Genomic DNA, 25,823 nt, shown 5'->3' on the forward strand with positions numbered 1-25,823 from the left:
ATTTATGATGAATGTCCTGCCTTAGTAAATAGGGATGAATGTTCAAAATTTATTTATGGAATGGTCTGCTTTAGATATTTCAGTCTTTAGAACGCCAGCACGTGGAAGCTACCTGGCTACAGGTACAAATGCACTGAAAAATGTACTTCACATGACTGCTGACAAGAGAATTCAATTTATGTCATGCAATTAATGTAACATTTTACCTCAGAGGTGTAATTAAAACTAACCTACCTACCTCCCCTTCTGTTTCCAGTCAGTACTCCTTTGGTAGTAACACACAAGCTAGTTCTGTTGAACAGAGGAAGAGGAAATTCCCAATCTGGCCAGAATGGAGTGAAACCGACATAAATGCAGAAAAGTGGGATGCAGGCAAAAGTGGGAAAGACAAGGAGAAAATTGGAAAAAGCCCTACACTTGTAAGTAAACTTGAATGTGGCTATATTTCATTTTGATCTTTACCTTTACAATGGGATAAGATTTGGTCACCTACGAATGGACTCCTTTGTTCCTCAGCCTATATTCAAAAGTGGATTTTTGTGTTCTTTGCTCCCACATCCTACCTTGTCTTTCCAGGCATAAGTCCGGAGCTTTGGTGAATCAAATTTGAGTAAATGGGAGGAGGAAGATGACCAAAAAGTCATAATGAAATAAAGGGGAAACTGATAGGATGGTTTAGCTAGTGGATTTTGAGCAGAGTTGGGAACCTGACATTTGAAAATAGTGGTTTAAAAAATAAGAGAATTCTGGCCCTGGCTGGTGTGGCTCAGCAGATTGAGTGCTGGCTTGCAAACCAAAGGGTCACTGGGTCGATTCCCAGTCAGGGCATATACCTGGGTTGCAGGCCAGGTCTGCCGTAGGGGAGCACATGAGAGGCAACCACACATTGATGTCTCTCTCCCTCTCTTTCTCCTTCCCTTCCTCTCTCTCTAAAAAATAAATAAGTAAAATCTGTTTTAAAAGTTACTTTAAAAAATAAGAGAACTCTGTAGACTTGTGTGCTATTATTTGGAGATTATAGGAAAGAACATTTTAAATAAAAAGTGATGTTACAGAATAGCTGGGTTGAACTCTGGTGCCTTTATATGCACAGAGCATTCTGAAATAATGGTACCTAAGAGCATTTGCATTTTGTTCACAAAATGCAGAATCCCAAACTGTTTGATTCATATCAGTCATTTGTTTACAAATGGTATTTAACACATACAACTAATTTCTGCCTCTCGGTACTTGAACAACTTCACATTTAGCAATGTGTGCAGAAATGCATTCTTTGTACCATACCCAGGGTGATTATGGCACTTCTAGATGCAGGGTGCTTTTGAACTCTTTGGGTTCCAATGAAAATGGTCATATTTTACATGTTTGAAGAGCAATTCAAAACTTAGGGAGATTGTGTGTGAATTTACATCGGGGAGGTAGTTTGTGCAAATGCTCAGTGCAGAAGTTGAGCACCAGCTCACACCCTGGTCATCACAGCAGTGCCAGGCAGAACCATCTGGGGCAGGACCTTGCTGCCCACCCCCGGTTCTGTTCCTCAGCCTCAGCATTTGTGGCTCCTGAAGCAACAGTGCATCTAATGGAGAGAGCAGTGGACCCCTAAGCCTTGTGACTACATTTCTGTGATATACTGGCACAGTAGCTCTTAGCCATGGTTTACAAAATTGATGTTTTACCAGGATTTATTGCTTTAGCATCAAATGAAAGCAGATATCCTTGGAATTTTACAGAAGGCCAGTTCTTTCCATGTGAGGCTTGTGATCAGGATATTAGCCTCAGATGAACTAAACCTTCCCTGCAAGTCAAGTCCAGGGTCAGGTCTCCCTCCTTCAGCCAAGTGATGGCGATGAAAGGAAATGAAGGGTGAACTGCACTGGGAAGTACATGATAAAGTATTGTAACTGTACATAAGAACTACACGAAAAGCCAACAAAAAAAAAAAAAAAGAAGAAGAAGAACTCTACCAAAAGCAAAATGACAGGGGAATATTGCCACTAACTTAACGTGAGGGTCTCAGATCCTGGAGAAAAGGGAATCAATCATACCAGGAGAAGCCACACTTTTGCTTTGGTTTTATTTGTTTCTCTCAAGGGCATTTATTAGTTTAAAACATGGTAATTGGAGGGCAAGTAGAAAGTGCTGTCTCAGGACTAGTATCAGAAAGGAGAGGGGACATTATCCAGGACTGCCAAAGTAGCCAGAACTTGTCCAAATCCCAAAGGTAACTGTAGAGAAGTGGTCTGAAAATTTCACATAGTTTTATTTCAAGACACTTGCCCATTTTCTAAGCCATGTATGTGAGGCTTTTGCTGTGGAGATGAGTAAAAAGCAGCAGCTTGAAGGCTAAATAACTGAGAAAAGAGAGTCTATGGTGCGACAGTGAGAGAGCAGACTTCAGGGGACCCCAAGGATAGGACCTCCGATAAACATTCCAGCCTTTCAGCCCGCATCCCACCATGGCGATAACATTCTGCACTGAGGAAGGGCAGCTCAAAGTTACACCAGCCTTCATTTTGTACTCCGCCTGCCAGAAGAGAATAAAATCCTACTTTTGGGAGTAACACGTCATTATTTAGGGTCTGTATACATTTTTATATGCAGTGCATGTCATATAATCAAGTTTACCAGACATAGAGAGGAACAGAACCGAGGGACTGATAACCAAGAGACAAAATCAGTTAATAGAGACAGAACTACAGTGACTCTGATCTTTTCATTGTCAGATGGAGGACTTACCAACAACTAAGTTAATATTTGCAAAGAACAAGACAAGGTGAGGGAACCCCAAATACGGAATGAGTCCAAAGACTCATTAGTTTCATACTAGACTCATGTATTTTCATTAGGGTTGAAAATACAATTTATCCATCATATTTTCCAATTACTGTTACTGTTACTAGGGCCTCATTCTGACTACAGATCATTTTGGACTACATGCCTGGATTGCCTTTGTCTTCATCCTAATTACTCCAGTGTCTTAAATGTGAAAGTAAAACACCTATTCCAGATACACACAGACACTTCGGATGAAAGCTTACACAGTGCCCTCAAATACAGCCCATTTCTCAGGACGCACCAGCATTGGGGTAGTAATACGATTACTCTGAAAATCACAAAACAGTATTAATTTTCCCCCATCCCTGTTCGCTCTGGTGAAATTAGTTATCTTTTCTCTGCTGTACAAATGGTTCATATTTCTTGAGCATTTTGTTTGTACTCCTAGAATTTTTCATGTTATGTCCTGTAAGGGTCTACACACTCACACAGTTCTCTATAAATGTCTATTGATTAATCTATGCATTTATTAATTTTACTAAGATTGAGTTGTTTTGATTTTAATAAAACCATATGGAGATAAAACTCAACGTATCTTTGTGTAGCATTTTTTTGAAGACCCTGAAGGCAAGATCGAGTTACCACCATCATTGAAAATTTATTCCTGGAAACGTCCACAGGATTTTTTAATTAATCGGGTAAGACGTATTTTTATTATTAAAATATATATTAACAATGGGATGTAATATACCAATTATGAAAATCTGCATTTTAAACAATCGAGGGTAATTTTTTTCCTGTGGAATGCAGTGATAACAATTTATTAGTACAATTTAATGTATCTTGTACTGATTTCCAACAGAATATTCAATTTTTGTTTAGGGCCTCAAGTTTTCTTTCTTCTCTCCATGATGTCAAATTATAGACTAAAATGTTGTGAGAAGCTATTCCTTAATTTCTGACAGACTTCCTCCTTTTTGTGTTTTAGCAGGAACTTGTATGGCATGAAGGTCTGTTTACTAGTGTTTATTAGCATGAATTTTCCAGCCCAGAGGCTTGCACTTGAGTTTCTCTATTTTAGGGACTGTTGAAGCATTTTCCAAGGGCCACCTTCATTTCTGGATCCCATGCCCAGCCACCTGAATCATACGGACTGGGATATCACCTGAGAAACCTTCATTTTAAATAGCACTTACGTACATTAAAACTTTAGACCCACTGGCCTATCTTCCTAATAGCTATGTTCACTTAAATATATATGGTGTTTCCAAGGGCTTAATTATCACTAATGTCTTTTTTTTCTTCCTTCTTGGATCATTTCTTATTTTCATTTAATGTGTAGAAAATCAGTATCCTTAATCTGTTACTATTAGCTAGTCGAATGGTTATAATGGACCTGATTCTTCCATACATTATGGAATCCACTGAATCTTTGTTTCTACACAAAGTGATTTTATTCCTGAAAGTATTATCCTTTGTAAGCACTGCTACCAATGCAAGAAAATACAATTTATCCATCACATTTTCCAATTACTGTTACTAGTTGAGAAAGTTAGATAATCCTAAATTCAAAAATACTAAACTAAGAAAATAAAAAGATACATCTCTCTTCATCAGAGTATTTATGAAATGTCTGCTTGTAAGGCACTTTAAACACAAGAAATCAAATACACTGAAGCATGCCTTTAACTTACAATGTTAGGTAGCATTGACGTAAAGCATACAAATTTATGATGTTAATATAATGCACTTAATATAAATGTATTATTAATAATTTCAAGCTCTGCTTAAAAGATATGAATTCCATGAATAGGAGTGTTGTAAATTGAATACATAGAAAATGTATAAACCATATATTTTTCTTTTCACCATAGCTTAGTTCTGAGAGATACACTTTTACCGACAGTACACTTAATCATTTTTGCTGATGTACTTCCACCAACAGTCACCATGACACTGCCCCCCGCCCCACCCCCCGCCGACTCCCCTGTGCCCTGACTCCTTCTCTTGATCCATCATGTTGGTGTATGAACCAGGACAGCCCGACTGAAAGCCTAGCGATATAGGAAAGTCTTAGGATAGTGTTTTTCAAGTATTAATGGTTAGGTCCACCATGATAAATGCATTTGACTTTGAGACTCATTAAATATAGACATAAATAAAGTTTAGACAAAAATTTTGCAAAAATAGTGATGACCTTTCTATATAAGATTTACTATTCTAAACTATTCTGTAGATAGATATAGTCCTGACATTTTTATATATATATATATATACCCTGACTCATTAAAATGATATCATGAATCAGTAAATAATTGCAACCCACAATTTAAAAAGCATAGTATAGCCTAGAAATATACCCCAGAATTCTCTAAGCAAAAGATGAAGTCAGAGAACGTGTTTTAAGTCAGAAGGTAGCTAAAATATTCAAAAAATCAAAAGCCTGGATTTAAGATGTCAGAGTCAACATGGGCCATTCTAGCCAAGATGGTTTATAAACCATATGCTTTGTGCCCTGCTCACAGACTGAATAAGCAGATCTATTTATTTCTAAGAACCAGATATTGGTGGCCCAGGCCCTTGAGAGCTGATTATATTGAACAGATGTAAGATGTCCACGGGTTTACCGTACCCCAGGTACAGGCACAGAGGGTAGAGATGCTAAAATACCGTTATAGAGACCTCTGCCCTAGTATTTGCATCCCTTACCAACTGTTAGCTCCTCCTTTTCGTTAGTCAGCATGTGACTATTAAGTCTAACCCTCCGAACTTTAGGTGTCCAATACTTATTTAATTTATAATTAATGAATGAATGGATTGATGATAATGAATTAAAATTACTTAGTTCATCAACTTTAATAAACATTGGTACTTGCTAAAAGGTATAGGCATTTTAGAAGTGTTACATTGTATTTGTCAAACAAGAGTGAGTTAATTAATTAATTAATTAGGAACTTACTGTGTTTATAAATTATAAATGTAAGAGTTAATTCAGGACTTTAAGATTATTTTAGGTAAATTTTTCTCAGACAAAAAATATTTCATTGAGTTTTCAAGATGCTAGGTGTACAAATGATCTAGAGTAATAGATGGCATTAGTTTTCATAAAAATCTTTTCAAATAATCAAAACCAGTTTATGTTAACTTAATATCTTAAAATTATAAGCTTGTTATGTCTTCTAATGAACTTTTCCATGTTTAAATGAGATGTACTGAGGCGACATTGATTAATAAGATAATATAGGTGCCGAGTGTTCATTTCCGTGACGTGTCCCCTGTACATGGCACCGTGTGCCCACCTCCCACAGTCGGGGCGTCCTCCGTCACCGCACATTTGGCCCCCTTCTGCCTTTACGCCCCCACCCCCTTCCCTCTGGAACCGTCATGCTGCTGTCTGGCTGAGTTTCAGTCCCAAGTGTGAGTGACTTTTTTCACTTAGCATAATATTCTCAGAGTCCGTCCGTGCTACCATAAATGGCAGCATGTATTTTTTTCCCTTAGGGTGGAATCATTAATTTTTAAAAACAGTTACAAGTCATATTTTTTCATATTGTGTTTATTCCTTACTGGACTAAATATATAAAAGCAACAATTGATAGGTAATACTAATTAAATAATGTCCATCAAGTTAATTTTTTAAAAAACCCAAGATTTAAAGTTGGGCAAGAATTGCAAAAACTGTCACAATTGATTTTTTTATCCAAGATGAACATATTTTTTCATCTACCAGATGTTAACCGAGCTTAAGTTTTGAGTGGTTAATTTAAATTTCAAATCACAATTTTAAACTCAGTTTATGCATGCTAAGTTTATCTGCATATATTATATCTTATAGCACTTTATTTGTATGTTAAATATTGTATAGATATTTTATTATTAAATGAATGTTACACCTGTAACAAGAATAATGTTCTTACTTTGTATTTCTTCCAGTTTCTCTGGTTGTGAGAAATAAAATAAGGTTTGGCCTGTGTACAGCACATGAGCTACATTTCCTTTATTTTTCCTAGGAAATAACATCTTTTTTAAAAATTATGTTATTGTTGTTCAATCACAGTTGTCTGCATTTCTCCCCACCACTCCCCCCACCCTAGCCAGCCCCCCTCCCCGCTTGGTTTTGTCCATGTGTCCTTTACAGTTGTTCCTGCAAATCCTCCCCCCTACCCCCCATTATCCCTTCCCACCTCCCCTGTTTGCTGTCAGATTGTTCTTAATTTCAGTGTCTCCGGTTCTCTTTTGCTTGCTTGTCTGCTGTGTCGATTAGGTTCCAGTGAGCAGTAAGATCATATGGGAATCATATCTTTAAAAAATTTTTTATCTCAGGTTCCAGTAGTTGTGAAGAATGAAATCCTGTTTGACTTGTTTTCGGTAAATGAACATTTACTCTGCAGCGAGGTATGTACAGAAGCATGAACTAAAGCCTCATTGCGAAATTCCTTCCGGGCGGGCTTACCAATTCCCAGTTTCACTTCTCCCTGGCTCACCTTTGAGTTTTGGTATAACTGAGCCCTGAATACACCGGACATTCAGAGGGAAAGAGAAGCCCCTTTGCGTTCAGCATGCAAACTGTGAGAAAATGTTAGCACCGGCATTGCTTGGACGCCGCTTCTCTTGCCCAGGGTACTGGCCTCTCCCCATCTAGGTATTTCTCCTCCAGATCCATGTGCCCAGCAAACGGCTTAAAGTTGCTCTGTAAGAGTAGAGTATTACGCCCTTTGATTTGCTCCTGTGAGGGAAATGGTGGTGTTCGGTGTGATTGCAACACCTCCTCTAAGTGAGCCGGGTACCCACAGCAGTCCCCCTTGCTGCGGGGGTGCACTTCCCCGCCCTGGCTTTTCTCCACCAGCAGCAGACCTGTTCCGCTTCCCTATGGTAGTTAGTTCAGACACAGGGGATTTCTGATTATTTTATTTTACGATTAGTTAGAGGAGTGGAGCATAGTCATTATTGATTCAAACACTGTCTTTCTTATGTTTGATATCTTAACCAGTATCAGCGCAAAGTTACCTTCATATTTATGAACTCTGAACACATAGACTTTAGCCTTTTTGTTTTTCAGGGGAAGAAAAGTATAAAATAAATAACCTATGGTATTTTCAGATACACAAGAGCTTATCTGATTGGCTTTTTTCAACTGAACCAAAATTTAAGAAAGCTCATAGATAAAGCAAATTAGGAAAACATAAGTCTTACGAGGTCAGCCTCAAGTGTTTAATCTCCTTACGTGCCAGGCAGTAAAACGCAGATGAGTATTCCAGAGAATCCATTACTACTGAGGGTAGTAATAGTTTTATTTAACACCCACTGTGACCCAGAGATTTCTTATGCATTGTTTCTATTACAAAAATGCTGAAATACAGTTTAATCTATATTTAAAGATGAAAACCCGCCATTTAGTGAGGCTGAAGTGACGTGCTCAAGAACGGAAGGACCGGAAGGGGGGTTAAAATCATGGTCCCTGTCTCTGCTCTAAGGCTCTGCTCCCCGCTGTGCCTTCCTGCCAGTGTTAACACTGCACGTGGGAGTTTCACTTGGAGCATTTCTGCACCTACAGATCAACACATTAAACATGAATTTGGAATGTATTTCGGCATGTGCGCAATTTCAGTTCTTTGCACATCGTATTCCTTGTCTAATTGGTCCTATTGACAAAAAAGAGATTATCTTTTTTTCTCAAACTTCTCAACATTTACAGAGGATACTCCCTCATTTAGAAGTTAATTGCAAAGTGATTCATTGTTTTCAGAAGCATTCAGTCTCTCTCTCTCTTTCTCTCCCTCTCTCTCTCTCTCTCTCTCTCTCTCTCTCTCTCACACACACACACACACACACACACACACACACACACAGAGTTCAAATGAAGGCCAATGTCAAATAGAGGTTATTGACAGTTTACTCTAAGGACAGACCTGAGCTAAGAGTGTGTTTAATGTTACATCTTTTAGCCTGTAATATGACAATATTTCCTGAAAGCAAAAGCAAGGTCCATGACTTTATTGTGCAGGTCAGAAATCAAAATGTGGAACACATTATCTATAGAATTTGATATTTTGGGAAGACCTGGCTGGCGTAGCTCAGTGGATTGAGTGCTGGCTGTGAACCAAAGCATCGCAGGTTCGATTCCCAGTCAGGGCACATGCCTGGGCTGTAGGCCACGGCCCCCAGCAACCTCACATTGATGTTTCTCTCTCTCTCTCTCTTTCTCCCTCCCTTCCCTCTCTAAAAATAAATAAATAAAATCTTTTAAAAAAAGAATTTGATATTGCTATTGGAAGTATGTTCTCAGCTGATTCCCCCCTCAATTACAGTGCCAACAACTGGAAAATAACTAAGTAACACTAATGTTTTTTGTCTCTAGCTGATGAGATGGATTATCAGCGAAATCTATGCAGTGTGGAAGATATTCAACGGGGATACTTTGAACAATTATTTTAAAGGGAACACAGGGGAACCTCCTCTCCTCTTCTGGAAACCCTGGGAACACATATACTCTCTGTGCAAGGCTGTGAAGGGTCACATGCCTTTGTTCAATAGCTACGGAAAGTATGTTGTAAAACTTTACTGGATGGTAAGGTCATCTTCCTGTGCATTAAAATTCATTTGTCTTTAATATTGAAACATATTCTCCTTACAGGCTAACCTAGGCTACCACAAAATGATGGGTTTATGCAGGATATCAGTCAGGTAGCTACTGGAGGAAGGGCCCCGCATGTGTAATTTGGGATTATTAAGAAACACAGTTGTTTCTCCTGTGATACCAGTTCCCTGTGCTTTTTAAACTGGTGCTTCCTGGACCGTGGCCCTCTGCTGCCTCTTCCTGCCTCTCAGGCAGGTGGGCCGTGCAGACAGGTGGATGCCCAAGGCTCTTGCCCTTCCTCTTTCCTCTGTGATGTGATGTCAGCGTCAAGAGCAGGAGGGCGTGCTTGAGCATGGGCCGTTCCTCCTCTCCGGGCATTGGCTGCTGCGGATGGACCTGATCCCAACCATTTTGTATCCTAAACTTGAGATTTGTTTTCCTATTAACAAACTGCACACCGATACAGAAAGTTTTACCTCTGCCTAAAAGGAAGCAAATGGGATAGTAAGAAACACAAACAGAGAATTAAAAACCCCTCAGTGACTATGGCAATAGGGACTCACCCCACATCTAGCAATGCCTGATGATATTAGACACCTTTGGGTTTTCAATGGTGGAATGATCTTTCTAAAGACCCAGAGTCACAGGCCAGACCAGCTACACAATTTGCAGACCCTCATGTTCAAAAATTATTAGGAATTTCAAGACAGTGATAGTGGTACTTTAAACCAAACACGAGGTCCTTCCGAGAACCCCTGAAACCAGTCCTAGTCACTGAGAATGTTCTGGAGCATTTGAAGGGTGAGGAAAGTATGCAAAGTTAACTGTTCCATTCTACATGTCTAAGAACATGACATTTTCTCCTTAATGAGCCCAAGCCATCTGTCTGCCTAGAATGCAAAATGTTGAAAGGCCAGTGCTTAGGAATTAATAGCATCATTACAGTGGGAAGGTGGAGATAAAGTAATCTTGGCCTTTGTTATCCACAACAAGATCTAGGGGTTTTATTTTTGACATTCACAGCAAGACAATAGACCTTGAAAGTCAAAATGTTATTAGAAGAGAAAGTCCCAAGTCCTAAATTCCCTTATCTTCTTTATTTACCAGTCACGATGCAGATTAGGCAGACTGATCTTCAGAGTTTTAAATGTGTGCGGAGGAATGGATATGGCACTGAGGGAGTGGAGCTCCCGGTAGACAGCATTGAGGGATGATAGAAAAGGTTAAAATGGGAAGAGCGAGCAGGTCGGTTGCCTGGGTATTTGGCCCTCAGTTCTGCACATTCACCTAGACCTGAATTGAGATGGAGTTCAAGGTTATGAATAATTTCAGAACAGCATCCGCAGAACATTAAACAACCCTATTAGTTTCAATCTCTCTTTTTTCTCTCTCCCCCCGCCCCCACTGCTTTCTGATATCTTTCCTTCTTTTCAAATTTCCTTCCAGACAGGGGTCAACATTTATTAACATCACATTCCACTTGGCAAAGAAAATATGATTTCTTTCTCTTTAATTATAATGTGTCTCCACAAGCCCAAATATACTTAGATTCAGAAAGCTTTTTTGAAAAGGTATTTAGTCTCAGTTGGAAATCTCAAACTTATCTAATCATCCAACCTATCTCTTTGTTGAGTTTTTTTTTTTATTGAACTTAATGGGGTGACATTGGTTAGTAAAATTACATAGGTTTCAGGTGCGCACTCCTATATCATCCACACATTGTACTGTGTATTTACCACTCCAAGTCAAGTCTCCTCCCACCACGTATCTCTCCAGGTAACATAAATGAGTCCTCGAGAGCAGAGGGGCCAGCGTGTGGCAGTCAGGAAGACTGAACCTCATGTGCCATGGCTTCTGTTTCCTCCTTGCTCTCATGTAAGGTATGGCTTGTGGGGATGCTGCCAGGCTACAGAGCGGTGAAGACGCATCTGCTCCACGTGAATTATTTTGGTAGGCAGTTGCTCGCACTCATGACTGAAGAGCACGGTCGTAGTCTTGCTCAGCTGACACTGAGAGAGAGCTTTGCTGGCCCTCAGCATTTCTAGACTTATTATGGGGACACAAGAGGTCTTCCAGGTCCCACGCACACAGAGGCAAAGGGTCCACATTTCTCATGATACTAGAAAACACGTCATGGACAAAAACAGGTAAAGATAAAATGTGGTAGTTATATGAACGGTCCCAGCAAAGCCCCTGACAAATAGCAGGTTCTCAACTCTATTAATTTCCTTCCTTCTTCCATTTATGCTTTCCTTCCTTCTCTCTTTCCACCTCCACCTCCCACTATAGAAGCTGAAGTATCAGATCATGTCTCTTCCTGGCCCCTGGTAGAGCCAGGGAAAAGCATGTGGTTAGCTAACCAGTGCTCGCTCACCCAACAGGGGTTCTCCAGTGAGGGTGTGAAGATGGAGGGGCTATGCAGTGATCGCTGGCAGTGCTCTATGTGATTGTTTCAGCAAAGTGGACTTGCTAGGGTTCCGGCGCCCAGACTGGCTTAGTTCCTGTCTCCCTTTAGTGCTCGGTCCTCTGGAATCGCATCCAGGTAGCAGGCAGAGCCAACACCCATGTACATGTCAGGTGTAGGGAAGAATCAGAGTAAATGCTTTCTGACAAGAAACACTCTATTGTTATTGTTCCTCATTTTGCCTCTTTTCAGACATATACAATTTAATTTTTTATTTCTTTCTCTTCCAGTTTCAGGTCAGTATTTAATGGCTGACCTTTGCTTCTCACTGCAAATATTTGAGGAACATGTTCATAAGGACATGCTTTGTTCCCCTCTGCCGCCTCAGCCCTTCGGTGTAATTACACTGCAGGCACGTCTTTGGCCCTACACTGATCTCCCTTCCCTGCCACATCTTGTTCCCCCGGAGTCTCCTCCTCACTGGGGTTTTTCTTCAATGTATTGATACTTTTTAACCTTTTCTTCTGATTGGACATGGATTTTCTTCTTTGCCTGTCCCCCTGCCCTCTTCTCCCCGTGAAGCAATGACCTTAATCACTTCTTAGAGGCAGCCCTACCTGTCAGAGCTTCTCTACGTGACATTTAAAGTTCAGATTTTCACACCAGTTTTTCCCATAAAAGCACACCCCTCATATTGGGCTAAGATTCTATGTAAATAGCACCAAGGTTCTTTGACATCAGCCAGACCAGAATGCACGGAGCAGCATATAGGACAGTGTCATAAAACAGAGCCGTTCTCTCTTCTTTCATCTGCCGTGATAATACTGCTGCTGGGTGCAGATGGTCTTCTCAGGTACTTTCCAATGTCAGCATTCCTTTGGCTCCTGGAATGAAACAAACAAGTCATTGCTTTCCACTTGAAATATGCATGGCTCTTGGCAGCCTTTCTCTGACTGCCCCAGTGCTTTCAATTGTCTCTTAATAAACACAGAAAATACGCACATTGGTAACTTCCCCAATTGCCATCAATCTATTGATATAAAAAATGTATTACATTTTGTTTCTGATTAAACCTTGTACTTTTTAAGGACAATATTATTGTGGAATTCAGAGTTTCTTTTTTTGTAATTGATTTTAGAGAGATAGGGGAAGGAGGTGGAGAGAGAGAGAGAGAGAGATTTGTTATCCCACTAATTTATACATTCATTGGTTGAGTCTTGTATGTGCCCTGACCAGGGATCAAACCCACAATCTTGGTGCATCAGGACAATGCTCCAACCTGCTGAGCTACCCAGCCTGAATTCAGAGTTTCTTAACCTGTGGGAGCAGAAAAGCTTAGGTGCCTCCCACACCTCATCCCCGACTCTCTGAGTCCGTCTCTGGGCAGGGCCCACAGTCAGCATTTGAAACGAACTCTTTCCCACCTGGTGACGTTTTTGTTGTTCTTTCATCTATATAAAAGATATATACCACAATGAGTTTTTAAAGCACTCAGTGACTATTTTCCAAAATGTAAATGTCTTCTTCTTATTTTGTTAACATTCTACATGCTTTTGGTAAAACAAACTGAAATACTCTTAAAATGTTCAAAGTAGAAAGATTAAAGTTCCCCGAGTCTACCTACATAGATAATCACAGGAAATGATTTCTGTATATTGTCCTAAACATTGTTCTTATAACCATAGATAATCACAGGAAATGATTTCTGTATATTGTCCTAAACATTGTTCTTATAACCATATGCAAACCATATATATACATATATATATATATATATAATTTGTAGCAACAGTAAGATCATGTAGTAGTTATTGTTCTATATAGCATATTTTTCCTGACCATGGGCATTTTTATGCTTGTTTATCTATTTTATACTTCATTGTTTGAATGTAGGAATGGCTACACATACTTTGCTATTTAATATTGATAGATAGTTAAGTTATAGACTAGTGCTTTACTAATACATAAAATGCTGCAATATTGCATCTTTGTATATATATATTTTGCCCTTTTACATAACTATTTTTTTCTAGGATTTCTACATGTGTAACTTTTTTTGTCAAAATATATGCAAATTATTTTTCTGTTGTTTGTTAGTTTATTTTGCTTATTAGATTCCACATGTGAGTTAAATCATATGTACTTGTCTTTTTCTGTGTATGCAAATTCTTAAAGTAAAAAAATATATTAGTTGCTCTTTTATTTTGATTGGCACATGATTTACATTTGATAAAATTAGCATTTAAGTCTGCTATTTTATTATTTACTCTATTACATCTGCTATTCTTTGTCTTTGTTTCTCTTTTCCTGTCCTCCTGTGAGTGTCTTGAGAATTTCACAGGTTTCCTTTTAAAAAGGCATACGCATATATTAAATTAGGCAGAGTCAGTTTAGAGTTAGCCAGTGCCATACGAAGAAAACATTTTTTACTCTACTGCTCCCATTTGACTGGGGAAAATATACTGTTCCTTGACTCTTCAGTTCAAATGCCACCTTCTTATAAACACATTAACAGTTAGCTACACTTTCTCTTCTGGTCCTAGAGCAGCTGGAAAATATGTAGGTTATATTGTTTGCACATATGTCTTCTCTTTCCTCACTAAACTATAAGAATTCAATGATATAAGCTGTGTGTTATGTCAGTCTTTGGATTTACAGTGATCGTATCACTGCTAAAAATATTCATTGGGCAAAGGAATGAATTCATAATAAACTTCGTTTGTAAAACCAAAGTTAAAGAAACTTTGAGTTCACAATACCTAATGTTATCATGTTTCAAGATTTTAACTATGAAGTAATATGCATATAGGTTAATACATAATGATGTTATTAAATAATGTATTAATTAATATTATATTTAAAAATTAGAAATTTAATTATGAGTGGAATAATATAATCATTGGAAGCATAAGGTCATTGAGCTTTTTAGAATATATAATAATTACTAAAGTTATATTTGGAGAATTTTATTATGACTGTATTAAATTATTTAATTATGTCCAAACTCCTACATGGTTATATAATGTTTTGATTCTGCTATTTGACATAGTTTAAATTATCGCCTTATGTAAGAGGGAGCACCTAAAAATGTGCTTACATGACCTCATAGATAAAAAGACAGATGCTTACCTCTGTCCTTATTTGGATGTGCCATCATTATATTAAGTAAAATAATAAGCTAGAGCTATCAGCAAGAGTAGTATTGAAGACAAAAATGTCAGTTTTTAAATGTAAGAAATTAATATAAAATTATAAAACACAAAATTGTAAATCAGTAAATAATGTCAACAGTATACAGAGTGGGGCAAAAGTAGATTTATAGTTGTTTGTTTGGAAAATAGTGTAATAATTAATAAGCAATAATACAAGATAAACTCTGTTGTTTTGCACACTCACAATGGAAACCTACTTTTGTCCTCCTGTATAATAACGTACGAGTGAAAATAATATAAATCATTGAAAGTGTATTCTGTTCTTCTCACTTTTAGGGTTGCTGGAGAAAGATAACTATTGATGACTTTATGCCTTTTGATGAAGATAACAAGCTATTGCTTCCAGCTACAACTTACGAACTTGAACTCTGGCCAATGCTTTTGAGTAAAGCTATCATTAAGCTGGCGAATGTTGAGTACGTAGAATGTGGACTCATCACTCACTTGTGTAAAAAGGCAAACCACAGCAAAAGCAACTATACCACTTCAATATTCCATAGTTTTATTTTAAAATCAATTTAAAAACCTTTCTTTCCAAACAGTGAAATTTATATAATTTCCTTATATAAAATGAATATGCCAATTTTCTATTTTAATTTGAAGTATTGAGTTATCCAGCAATCAAATAAAAGTCCCCCTAGTAAAAGTACTCAAAAAACTATTCCATATTCAATGCCCCCTATGAGTGGAAATTCAATCCCCCAAAATAATATTTCATCTTAATGAGAGAAAGAAGTTATTTTATGGGGGAAAGTATTGGCTCACCTAAATACTGAATGATATAGGAATCCAGTTAAGGGTTTAGGTTCACTATACACAACAATAATTTGCTAATCTTGAAAACCCTGAACTGTTCTGAAGGATGCCAATGTGCTCCTCATGCTTTTGGTACCATTGGTCCCTTTTAATACATTCATGATGAAAACTATTCATATTTCTTTGATGTTCTTATGAGATGCACTTGCGTCTTAGATGCCTGCATGACTTGTGCACCAACACAGATGAGAAACTTCTGCTATGTTTATTCTCTTCGATTCCACACGCAGAGGCCTGTGGTCATTCCATCCTGGCCCTAGCCATGCACGGAAGCGTAGATGCTTGGGTTGCCAGTGCATGGGAACTTTGTGTCTCTGCTTGGCGGGAGAATGCTCACATACAATGCACCAGCTTGAATTTGACACCCTCCCCCCGCCCCCAGTGTGTCGTGGCATCTCAGTGTGCGACAGAACACAAGCACATGCTTTAACAGATCGCATCTGCCATTTGCTCAAAGCTCAGCCCCCTGTCCTTCCATAAACACAGCAATGGCAGGCAGAAGCCGGGGCTGCTTGTTGTGGATTTTCTTGAGCTCATCTGCCTTTTTCTGTCCCAAGGCTGCACAACCAAACAACCACTCTTCCTGCCATCCTCTTCATCTCCCTTTTCACTTACTAACCTCCAGTTTTCTATTAGAAATTTGTTTCACCGACTGGCAGCCTATATGTAATTTCAATGAATTAAAAAAACAAAACAAACCTCATCCCAGATCTTTTTAGGTGGCTGAGCACTACTCGGTATCCACACTGGTGACAACTGTGTTTGGTTCTTTTGAAAGAACATACTGTTCCTAATTGTCAAACCTCACTGGAAGTTCTGAGAATCAGAGCTGCAAGGCCAGTAAGGCATTAAAAGCATGACCAGAACAATTGGAGTTGCATTTTGTTTTTCTTAATCCATAGTTCAGCAGAATTTTATATAACTTCAGTAATAGAATTATTGTTACATTTAAAAAAATAAATGCAGCTTGGATATAAAGGGTCAGACTTAACATAAGATGTTTGTTAGGTTTTCTAGGGGAAGCCTGCAACACGTGGTACAATATATTTATCTATATATTTTTCTCAGATTTTACTTATTATCATGCTTTTTAGCTTTCTACATTAAAAAATTAATATTTAGTAGTATTTCAATTTGACTGTGAGATATACAGAGGAAAAAGCATGATTTCTCTGAGGTTTGCATAGTCACTTCTTAAATATGGTGATCCAAAGAGGACTTTAGGCAAGACTGTAAATTATCCCAATAGATATTGGCTATCTTTGAGATATGTAGACACATCAGTCCTTCAGTGGCCTCCATTGGCCTGTGGTCAGCTGAAGCTGAGACTCCTGGGCAGGACGGGACATGCCTGTTAATGCCAATAGACTAATCACTTCAGAAAAAGCTCTAAAAACTAAAATGAGAAGAGTGATGTTTGGTCAATCACGATGTCATTTGACTTTATGCTATGGTGGCGAATCCGCTCTTTTGTACAGGATAGAACAGACGTTTCCGGTTTCTCTGAAATTATCTAATAATTAAGAATGTCTGCTGCCCACCTTGACCTGCCATGCATGAAACGGAAAATACACAGCTTCTTAGGTGTCCTAGAATAATTACTGAGATCAGAAACATAAAGGACACTTTATTTTTAAAAGAACAACATGATAATCTAGTCAATATATAAAATATAGATTACTATGCATATTTAAAATATATAGCATGTATGAATATGTTTTACATACATGGCATTGATATTAATTTATATATTTTTAAAATAAAGCTAATAGACATGTTTTGTAAGTAGGCATGACATTTTACCATTAGGTCTGCTTTAATAAGTCATTTGACTGTTGGAATAATATTTTCTTACACTGTCATGGATAACCAGTACACCCCTACATTGATTATTATGCCACTATTTATTAGAGATCCCCACTTCTTATATATCTCCTTGTGTCTTCAAGTTGCACTAACTATACTGTTGCACATTTGCGTTCTTAGCATCCATGTGGCCGAGAGGAGAGAGCTGGGAGAGTTCACAGTCATTCACGCTCTCACCGGATGGCTGCCAGAAGTCATTTCTTTCCAGTAGGTTTCACTGACTGTTACGCTACTTATGTGTATTTTTTTTCTTCCTGTGTGCAATTGCTTTAACCAAAACATTTTTAGTTTCTAAGAAAATTTCAAAGAATTTTACATTTTATAAAACTATTTGGGAGAATGACATTTTTCTATAAAATTCCTTGAGAATATCGGGATAAATCTATCTGGTGTTCTTTTATATATTGTGAATTTAATCCTGAAATATCTGGATTCGGCTAGGTATCTGTCATGCATTACACGTGAGGAAACTGAAGCTCAGAGTGGTCGAACTCCCCAAACCTGTCCACCGTGTACCTGGAGGAGATAATTTGAGTCTAAGTCTTTCTGGGTGCAAAGCCCACCGTCTTTCTCTATGAGTCTAGCTGTATAGAGATTGCTTATCCATGTCCAAATAGAGACCATTTTCTTTCTTTCTTCTTTAATTTTTGTTCAAGTACAGTTGTCTCCATTTTCCCCCCACCACTGCACCCCACCACGGCCATCCCCCCTCCCCACCCTTGATCCTACTACCCCCCTTTGACTTTGTCCATGTGTCCTTTATACATGTTCCTTGACAACCCTTCCCCTTCTCCCCCCCAATTTTACTGTCAGTTTATTCTTAATTTCAAGGTCTCTGGTTATATTTCACTTACTTGTTTGTTTTGTTGATTAAGTTCCACTTATAGGTGACATCATATGGTATTTGTCTCTTACCGCTTGGCTTACTTCACTTACCATAATGCAAGAGAGGCCATTTAATGTAATGCTTACTTAAATTTTTGCAAATACTTTTATTTTACACATAAAGGTTATCCACATGCAATCTGACCGTGTTATTACTAACAGTGGAAAGGAATTAGGTTAAAGTGCAGAGAAAATAATATATAAGTAAATCTGAACGTACCAATGCAGATGTTAACTTTTATGAGAAGGTCAAAGCTTCAGTACAGTTACCAGTTTGAATTATCACTGACCTTTGGCTGGTGTTGGAAAGCTACCGCTCCCCACGGTCCAGGCTAGAGGAGACTGAAGACAGGCCCCAGTAACTTGGATTCTACATCTAATCCATCTGTTCAGCAAGATGAACTAGCTGGTACTTGGTTCAAATAAAAATATTTTCAGGAGAAAAATATAAAAGTAGACACCCTTCCTGAAAGACCCTTTTCCTGAAAGAGAGGTGCTCTTGTGTTTTTATCTTAGGAAAGGATCAGGTGCACCCTTTTGTATATTCTAATAGGAAGTCCTTTTCCGATACCTAAGAGAAGAAAATAGTTACTGATATAATATGGACAATGTTAGTGGAGAAAAGTAGAGAGATGATGAAATTAAAAAGTATGGACTTTTCTAAATTTTTGTATTCACTTTTTATGGAGTGCTTACAATGTTGCCTTTCTTTTCTCTGCACAGTTGCCAATAAACATACCAGAGACATGACATCATCAGCAATCTCTCAGAAATAGATCAGAATGATTTGCAACTATAAAATTAGTTGCATAAAAATGACAAATTGTCTCTTGCTTAGAATCATACATAAAACTACTGTTGATATACTTTCATAATTTTAAGGAAATCGCTTTAATAATCAAAATTTGTAGGATTTTAAATGTTTAATTTGCATCAGTTTATGGTTGCTTAGGAAGTGTCTATGAAAATGACATAAGAGGGGAAAGCTTGAGCCTTGGAGTCAGAACTATACAGCTAGGTTTACGTTCTCACACTTCCAATTTTGAGTTATGTGAGTTTTGTAAGTAATGAACTTCTCTGGACCCAGTTTCTTCTTATGTAAAATGGAGATGCATCGACCCACCCTGTATGGTGTCCTGAAGATTCAGTGAATAGGTTAGAGCGTCAGAAAGAGTTGCTAGTGCATGGTAGAGACATTATTAGTGAAAGTTTCTTCCTCTCTCTAGTGACTTTCAGTAGTTATTTATGATCTAAAAATATGTATTATGGTTAAAAATCAACCTTAGGAAACAAAAAGGAAGTCTAAAGAATAAGTGAAGAATGACCTAGACATTCAAATTGGGCGATTTACTTCAAAATACAACCAAAAAGTCAAACATTATGCATTCTCTTTGATTTCTATTTTGACTTGTAGAATTTTTCTCACATTCTGCCACATTCATATAAATTAATTCATGTGTGTATATATGTCACTTTAAATGAAAAGAATGTCATGAAACAGCACATCAACGATTGTCAAGAAATGTTTAAGCTGAAATATGGGTGCAATAACCACCTGCCAATGGTGCAGGCAGGGGTCAGGGACGGCTTCCTGGAGAACGGTGATGCCAAGCACGTTTTCATGTCCCTTTAGCCACCTGTATGTCTTCTTTGGAAAAATGTCTATTCAGATCCTTTTCCATTGTTAGTAGAATTGTCTGGGGTTCTTCTGCTGTCGAGTTGCATGTGTTGTTTATATAGTTTGAATATTAATTCCATATTAGACATATGATTAGCAAATATTTTCTCCAGTTCCCTTTTCATTTTTTAATAGCTCCCCTCACTGTGCAGAAGCATTTTAGTTCATGTAGTTTCCCTTGTGTATTTTTGCTTTTGTGACTTTTGCTTTTGGTGTCAAATCTAAAACCTCACTGCCAAGACAAATTCAAAGAGCTTACCGTCTATGTTTTCTCTAGGAGTTTTATGGTTTCAGGTCTTATATCCAAGTCCTTAATACAATTTGAGTTGATTTCTGTGTATGGTATAAGATAGTGGCCTAGTTTCATTCTTTTGTGTGTTTTTGTTCAATTTTTCTGACACCATTGGCTGAAGAGACTATCTTTCCCACATTGTATATTCTTGGCTTTTTTTGTCATGAATTAATTGATTATACATGTGTGAGTTTATTTCTGGGTTCTCCATTTTGTTCCCTTGATCTGTGTGTCTTTTTTTTATGTCAATACCATGCTGCTTTGATTATTGTAGCTTTGTAATATAGTTTAGAATCAGGATACACAACACCTCCAGGTTGTTCTTTTATCTCAAGGTTGCTTCTACTATTCAGCATCTTTATGATTCTATAGATTTTTTTCCCATTTCGGTTTAAAGATGCCGTTGGAATTTTTATAGAGATTGCATTAAATCTGTAGATGGCTTCGAGTAGTTTGGACATTTTAATAATAATATCTCAATTCATGAGCACAGAATCTCTCTCCATTTATTTTTGTCTTCTTCAATTTCTTTTACCAATGTTCTATAGTTTTCAAAGTATAAGCATTTCACGTCCTTGGTTAAATTTATTCCTATGTATTTTATTCTTTTTGATGTGATTGTAAATGGGCTTATTTTTTTTAAATTTCTCTTTCTTAGAGTTTGTTATCAGTGTATAGAAACAACAGATTTTTGTATATTGATTTTGTATTTTGCCCTTTTATTAAATAATTTTATTAGTTTTCACAGTTCTTTGGTGCCATTAGGGTTTTCCGTATATAACACCAGTGCCATGACATCCGCATGTGGTGAGACTTATTCTGCTTCCATCCAGTTTAGATGCCTTTTAGTTCTCCTTCTTGACCAATGGCTGTAGCTCGGACTCTCATTCAATAACTAATGCTTGTTTAATAAAAGTGGTGACAGTGAGCATCCTTGTCCTGTTCCTTATCTTGAAGGAAAATCTTTCAGCTTTTCAGCATTGAGCAGGATGTTCTCTCCAAACTCATGTTGTCGAGAGTATGTATCGTAAATGGATGGTGCGTGGCAAAGGGGGCACATGCAGAGAGCGTCTGCCCTCAGGGTCTTCAGATGTGTCTTTAATGAGAAGCCTGCCCCTCAGGCCAATGCTTTAAGATAAGCAAAAAAGACTCACAAGGTCTGCTGCTTCTGCACTGGGCTTGAAGTGGGTGAGACTGGACTAGCTCTTTAGGAACCATTTCTGAGTTTCCTGTGGCTTCATGGGTCTTTCTGGATGCAGTCCCCATGGGCTTTCAAAGCAAGACATTTGGGAGCTTATTTCTCGGGGGAAGGTCTTAAAAGTTGGGGTGCCAGATGTGGGGTTCGAACCACTTCCTCCTGAAGGAGAAGCTCAGGGCGCTGAGCACCCTTCGGTTGCAGGTCATCACGTGGGGCTTATGGCCAGATTATGTCTCAGTCTTTCCTACCAGCAGCAATGTAAGTTTCTTCTTACTTACCAGATGTGTGGGGTCACTCAGCTAGGTTTTGGTTGTTTTTTTGTTTGTTTGTTTGTTCGTTTTGTTTCCAGAGGCGATGGTTCTATATATACCTGTAGATTCAATGTGTTCATGGGAACACATTGATAAATTCAGGGTCCTCCTATGTCTCCCCTGTGAGCCGGAACCTCTTGTTTGGTGCCCTTCCCTTGGCAAAGCCCAGTACACCACAGGCTTTCCATCAAAGCTTGTCAAATAGAGGAGTACCCAATGGTGTTTTTAACTAGTATTTGACATAACTATTGAAATTAGTCTTGTGAAATAGTAAGTTGATATTTTTCTCTCAGTAATGTCTTGATGTGTAGTTTAAAGCTGAATTTGAAAAATAATGTTGATGTGTTTCATCAAAGCCCAGGATGTAAGGATGAACTATGGGAGCTCTTGAAAGACATATTGCCAGAATTTAAGCTATCGGATGAGTCCAGCTCTGAGAACAAAGTAACAGAGGTAGATGTCAAATTAAAAGAACCAGGGAAAGAAGTGAAAGATGGCAAAGAAGTGAAAGATGGCAAAGAAGTGAAAGATGGCAAAGAACTGAAAGAAGGCAAAGAAGTGAAGGAAGGCAAAGAAGTGAAGGAAGGCAGAGAATACAAACGTGAAGGTTCAATTACAACACTGAAATCATTTGACAAATTTTCAAAGGGTAAGCCATTTCATATCACAACTTTGCTCATGATGGGTATTGTATGTGCAAGTGAATGCTTACTATCAGTGTTGAATTTAATGGTGCTTTATTATTATTGTCATGTGTTGTATTGTGGAAATAATTAAGATCCTTCCTTGCTAGGATTTCAGAACTTCTTATGGTATTTACCACATGTTAATTATTGTTTCATATTTTACTCTCTTTAAAAATCAAAGGCAACTATCCATTTTGGTGATACTAAATTAATATAGTGTTAATATGGATGAGACATTAAGTTTTCAATTTTCACCAAACAAGTCTTTCTTATATGCTCTATGTAGGGTGAAATCAACCAAAACAGCCAAGAACAAAAGTGGTCTCACTTATTTTTTCAGGAAATGTGAAAGGGATAGAGAATAGATGGTGATTTATTGTAAAGTAAAAGTTCAAATTTTAGAAGAAAATATTCTAGTTTTATAAGTATAGGATTACTTCTCTTCTTAAGGTGGGAAATGTATTGAATAATTTTTTATTTCATATTTTAAAAAATATTTTATATAGTTATGCAAATAAACTAATGCTTGTATAATAAAGTAGAATTAAATATTCTATAAAATATTCATCCTTTTGAATACTTTGATAGTATCTATTATGATCTTTTAAATATTTATGTTTTAGAAAATAATGACATTTTGCCCAATTATCCCTTAACAAGATCCTATCCACAGTACAGTGCATAGAAATTTTACCATAAATCTTCCTCAAAAATATACCAAGATCAAATGTGTGAGCAATATTTGTCTATCACAGTCCCTTTTTGAAATGACCTAATATGCAGTAGTATGAAAGAAAGCAAAAAAAATGTCTGATAAAATTTGTTTTATCCAGGAGGATCCCCAGTTAATTTGAACCTAGAAGCCCTTTCTCATGTGTCACAAATTAACATTTATCCAGCCAGACAGCCAGACAGCCACCCGTTCTTCCAATATATCATTTGCTGAGTATAATTCCAGCAAATGTTCCAGAAATTAGTGATAACTTGTTGTACAAAATTGGATGTGAAAATTACCTCCTACATCTCATTGTCTAGTGATTGAGACTGGCATTAATTTTAACAATCATAATCATCTATTACAAAAAGTGACCAGAGGAGAGGGGAGGGAATTTCAGGGGAAAAGAGGAAGGGTTTGCAGGAACAAGTATAAAGGACACGTGGACAAAAGCAAAGGGGGGTGGAAACTGGAGGGAAGTGGGGAGGGCTGTGGGGGTGGGCTGGGATGGGAATAAAAGGCAGAAACCTGTACATGAAATAATAATTAAAAAATTTTTTAAAGGGGATCATAAAGATGACCTCTTGTTTTCATGCTTATCTTGGTTATCTTGTAGTTAAATGCAATAGTTTTTAGCTCCACCGAAAAGTTTTGAGTTGACTTTTTGTTGACTTTAGTCAAAGAAAGAGAAGATTTTTCCAGGAAGATCATAAACACTCAAAAAAGTAAGCCTGAAGTATAAATAAAGGAAACTATGGGAGTTCATACGAGGGGCCTTGTATGGAGCATCAGGAAAGAATTCCTGAAGAAATTTTGAGCTGTGGTTGCAAAGATGACAGGAACATGTAGAAGAAAATGAGGGGCTGTGGAGGGAATAGCATTTTAAGTGGAAGGAATAGCAGATGCATAAAGGCTATGAGGCAGTAGGTAGAGTGATACATAAAGGATAAGAGGCATTAGGAAGGATGGAAGACCTGGAAGAAGATGTTTAGCTGGAGGAAAGGGTGCGAGGAAGAAAGGATGGTTTAAGAAAACCTAGAGAAGTAGGTGGGAGAATGATCATATAAAATCTTCTAAGTCATGTTGAGATTATTAATCTTCATCATAAGAAAAATCGACAGCTAATGAAGAACTTAGACTAGAGTCATGCATGACCTAAATCACATTTTCAAAAGAATATTCTGGTTCTTTGGAAAGACAGGACCTTGGTGTGGGGATGGGGACCTTGGGGGTCAGTGACATGAGTTACATAGAAAAAACAGTTTGGAGACTCTTGCACCAGCTCATGTTAAGGACAATGATTGCTGGAAGTAGGGTAGTAGGGTAGTGACTGTGGAGTCACAGATAAGGTGAATGACTTGAGAGATATTTAAAATGTAAAAAAAAAGTGGTACCTCCAACTGAGATGGGCAACACTGAAAAAAGACAGCTTTAAAAGGAAAGATCATTAAATAATTTTGAACATATTGAATATGAGGTGCCTTTTGAGAAAATGACAGGTGTTCCAGGCTAGTGATGTATATTTTGGAATCATTGACAAATGAATGCTAAATTAAATGGTGAGTGATCCCAAGGAGACAGCATAGAGTGGGAAGACTAGGCTGCCTGACACTGAGCCTTAAAGATACGAAACCTCTGAAGCCAGGCACAAAATTATGAGCTGGCAATGGAGGCTAAGGGATGGCCAGAGAAGCAGGAAGAAAACCAGCAGAGCGTGTTGCTACTGAAGTCAAACGAAGGGAGTTTCAGGAATCAGAGCAACAGCAGGGGAACTCAGAGTTCTCTATTAAATGTTGTGACGACGTGAAGGTCATTGGGCCCCGGGGAGTGAGAGGAGTGGAAGACATACTGGGGAATGCTGGGAAGTTAGTGGCCAGTAAAATAATGTACAAACAAATCATCACTAAACAATAAGATCTCAAAGTTTGTGGACAGGAGAGCTACAAACTGGAAGCTGCCAGGGAATAGGTGGGCCCCCACAGGATACTTCTGTTTTAAACTACTGGGAGAACTAAGTGTTTTGAGGTGATGATTGAAAAGATCCAGGTGAGATTACGACAATTGCGTATGTTTCCTGAGAGGGCAGGAAGTGGATCCAGAGAGCCCACCCAGGTGGAGAGCTTGGGCCAACCTGGGCGAGCAAGGGCTCCTCCCTTCTTCCAGGTGGGCACATGCCATGGGAGAGGACAGATGCAAATGTTGGTGGGTGAATGGGTTTCACAGGGAGAAGCTGAGTGTTTCAGACTAAAGGCTTCTTCTGTTTTCTCTCTTTATAAGCAGCCTGTTGATGAGCTGAGAGTGAGGTGGAGGTGGAAGATGAGGCTATCATGGTGATTTAAATTTGATGTAGCGGAGGTTTGCAGGAGTTTTGCAGGACGAGGTGGGGAAAAGCAATCTCCAGCAGGACT

General features: G+C 38.1%; 1 protein-coding gene across 1 annotated transcript in view; it reads left to right on the forward strand.

Moving 5' to 3' along the window:
• ADGB (androglobin) overlaps nucleotides 1-25,823 on the forward strand; it is a 120,180-nt gene that overhangs the window by 15,047 nt on the left and 79,310 nt on the right. Inside the window, exons 2-9 of the mRNA XM_045843589.1 lie at nucleotides 257-419; nucleotides 3,381-3,473; nucleotides 7,099-7,170; nucleotides 9,134-9,343; nucleotides 15,245-15,384; nucleotides 17,771-17,857; nucleotides 22,371-22,546; nucleotides 22,601-22,663. Coding sequence (XP_045699545.1) covers nucleotides 257-419; nucleotides 3,381-3,473; nucleotides 7,099-7,170; nucleotides 9,134-9,343; nucleotides 15,245-15,384; nucleotides 17,771-17,857; nucleotides 22,371-22,546; nucleotides 22,601-22,663 — 1,004 coding nt within the window. The remainder of the gene's footprint in view (nucleotides 1-256; nucleotides 420-3,380; nucleotides 3,474-7,098; nucleotides 7,171-9,133; nucleotides 9,344-15,244; nucleotides 15,385-17,770; nucleotides 17,858-22,370; nucleotides 22,547-22,600; nucleotides 22,664-25,823) is intronic.

The sequence above is a fragment of the Phyllostomus hastatus genome, unplaced genomic scaffold (assembly GCF_019186645.2).
Source record: "Phyllostomus hastatus isolate PE091 unplaced genomic scaffold, TTU_PhHast_1.1 phas_contig_40, whole genome shotgun sequence".
Taxonomy (NCBI): Eukaryota; Metazoa; Chordata; class Mammalia; order Chiroptera; family Phyllostomidae; genus Phyllostomus; species Phyllostomus hastatus.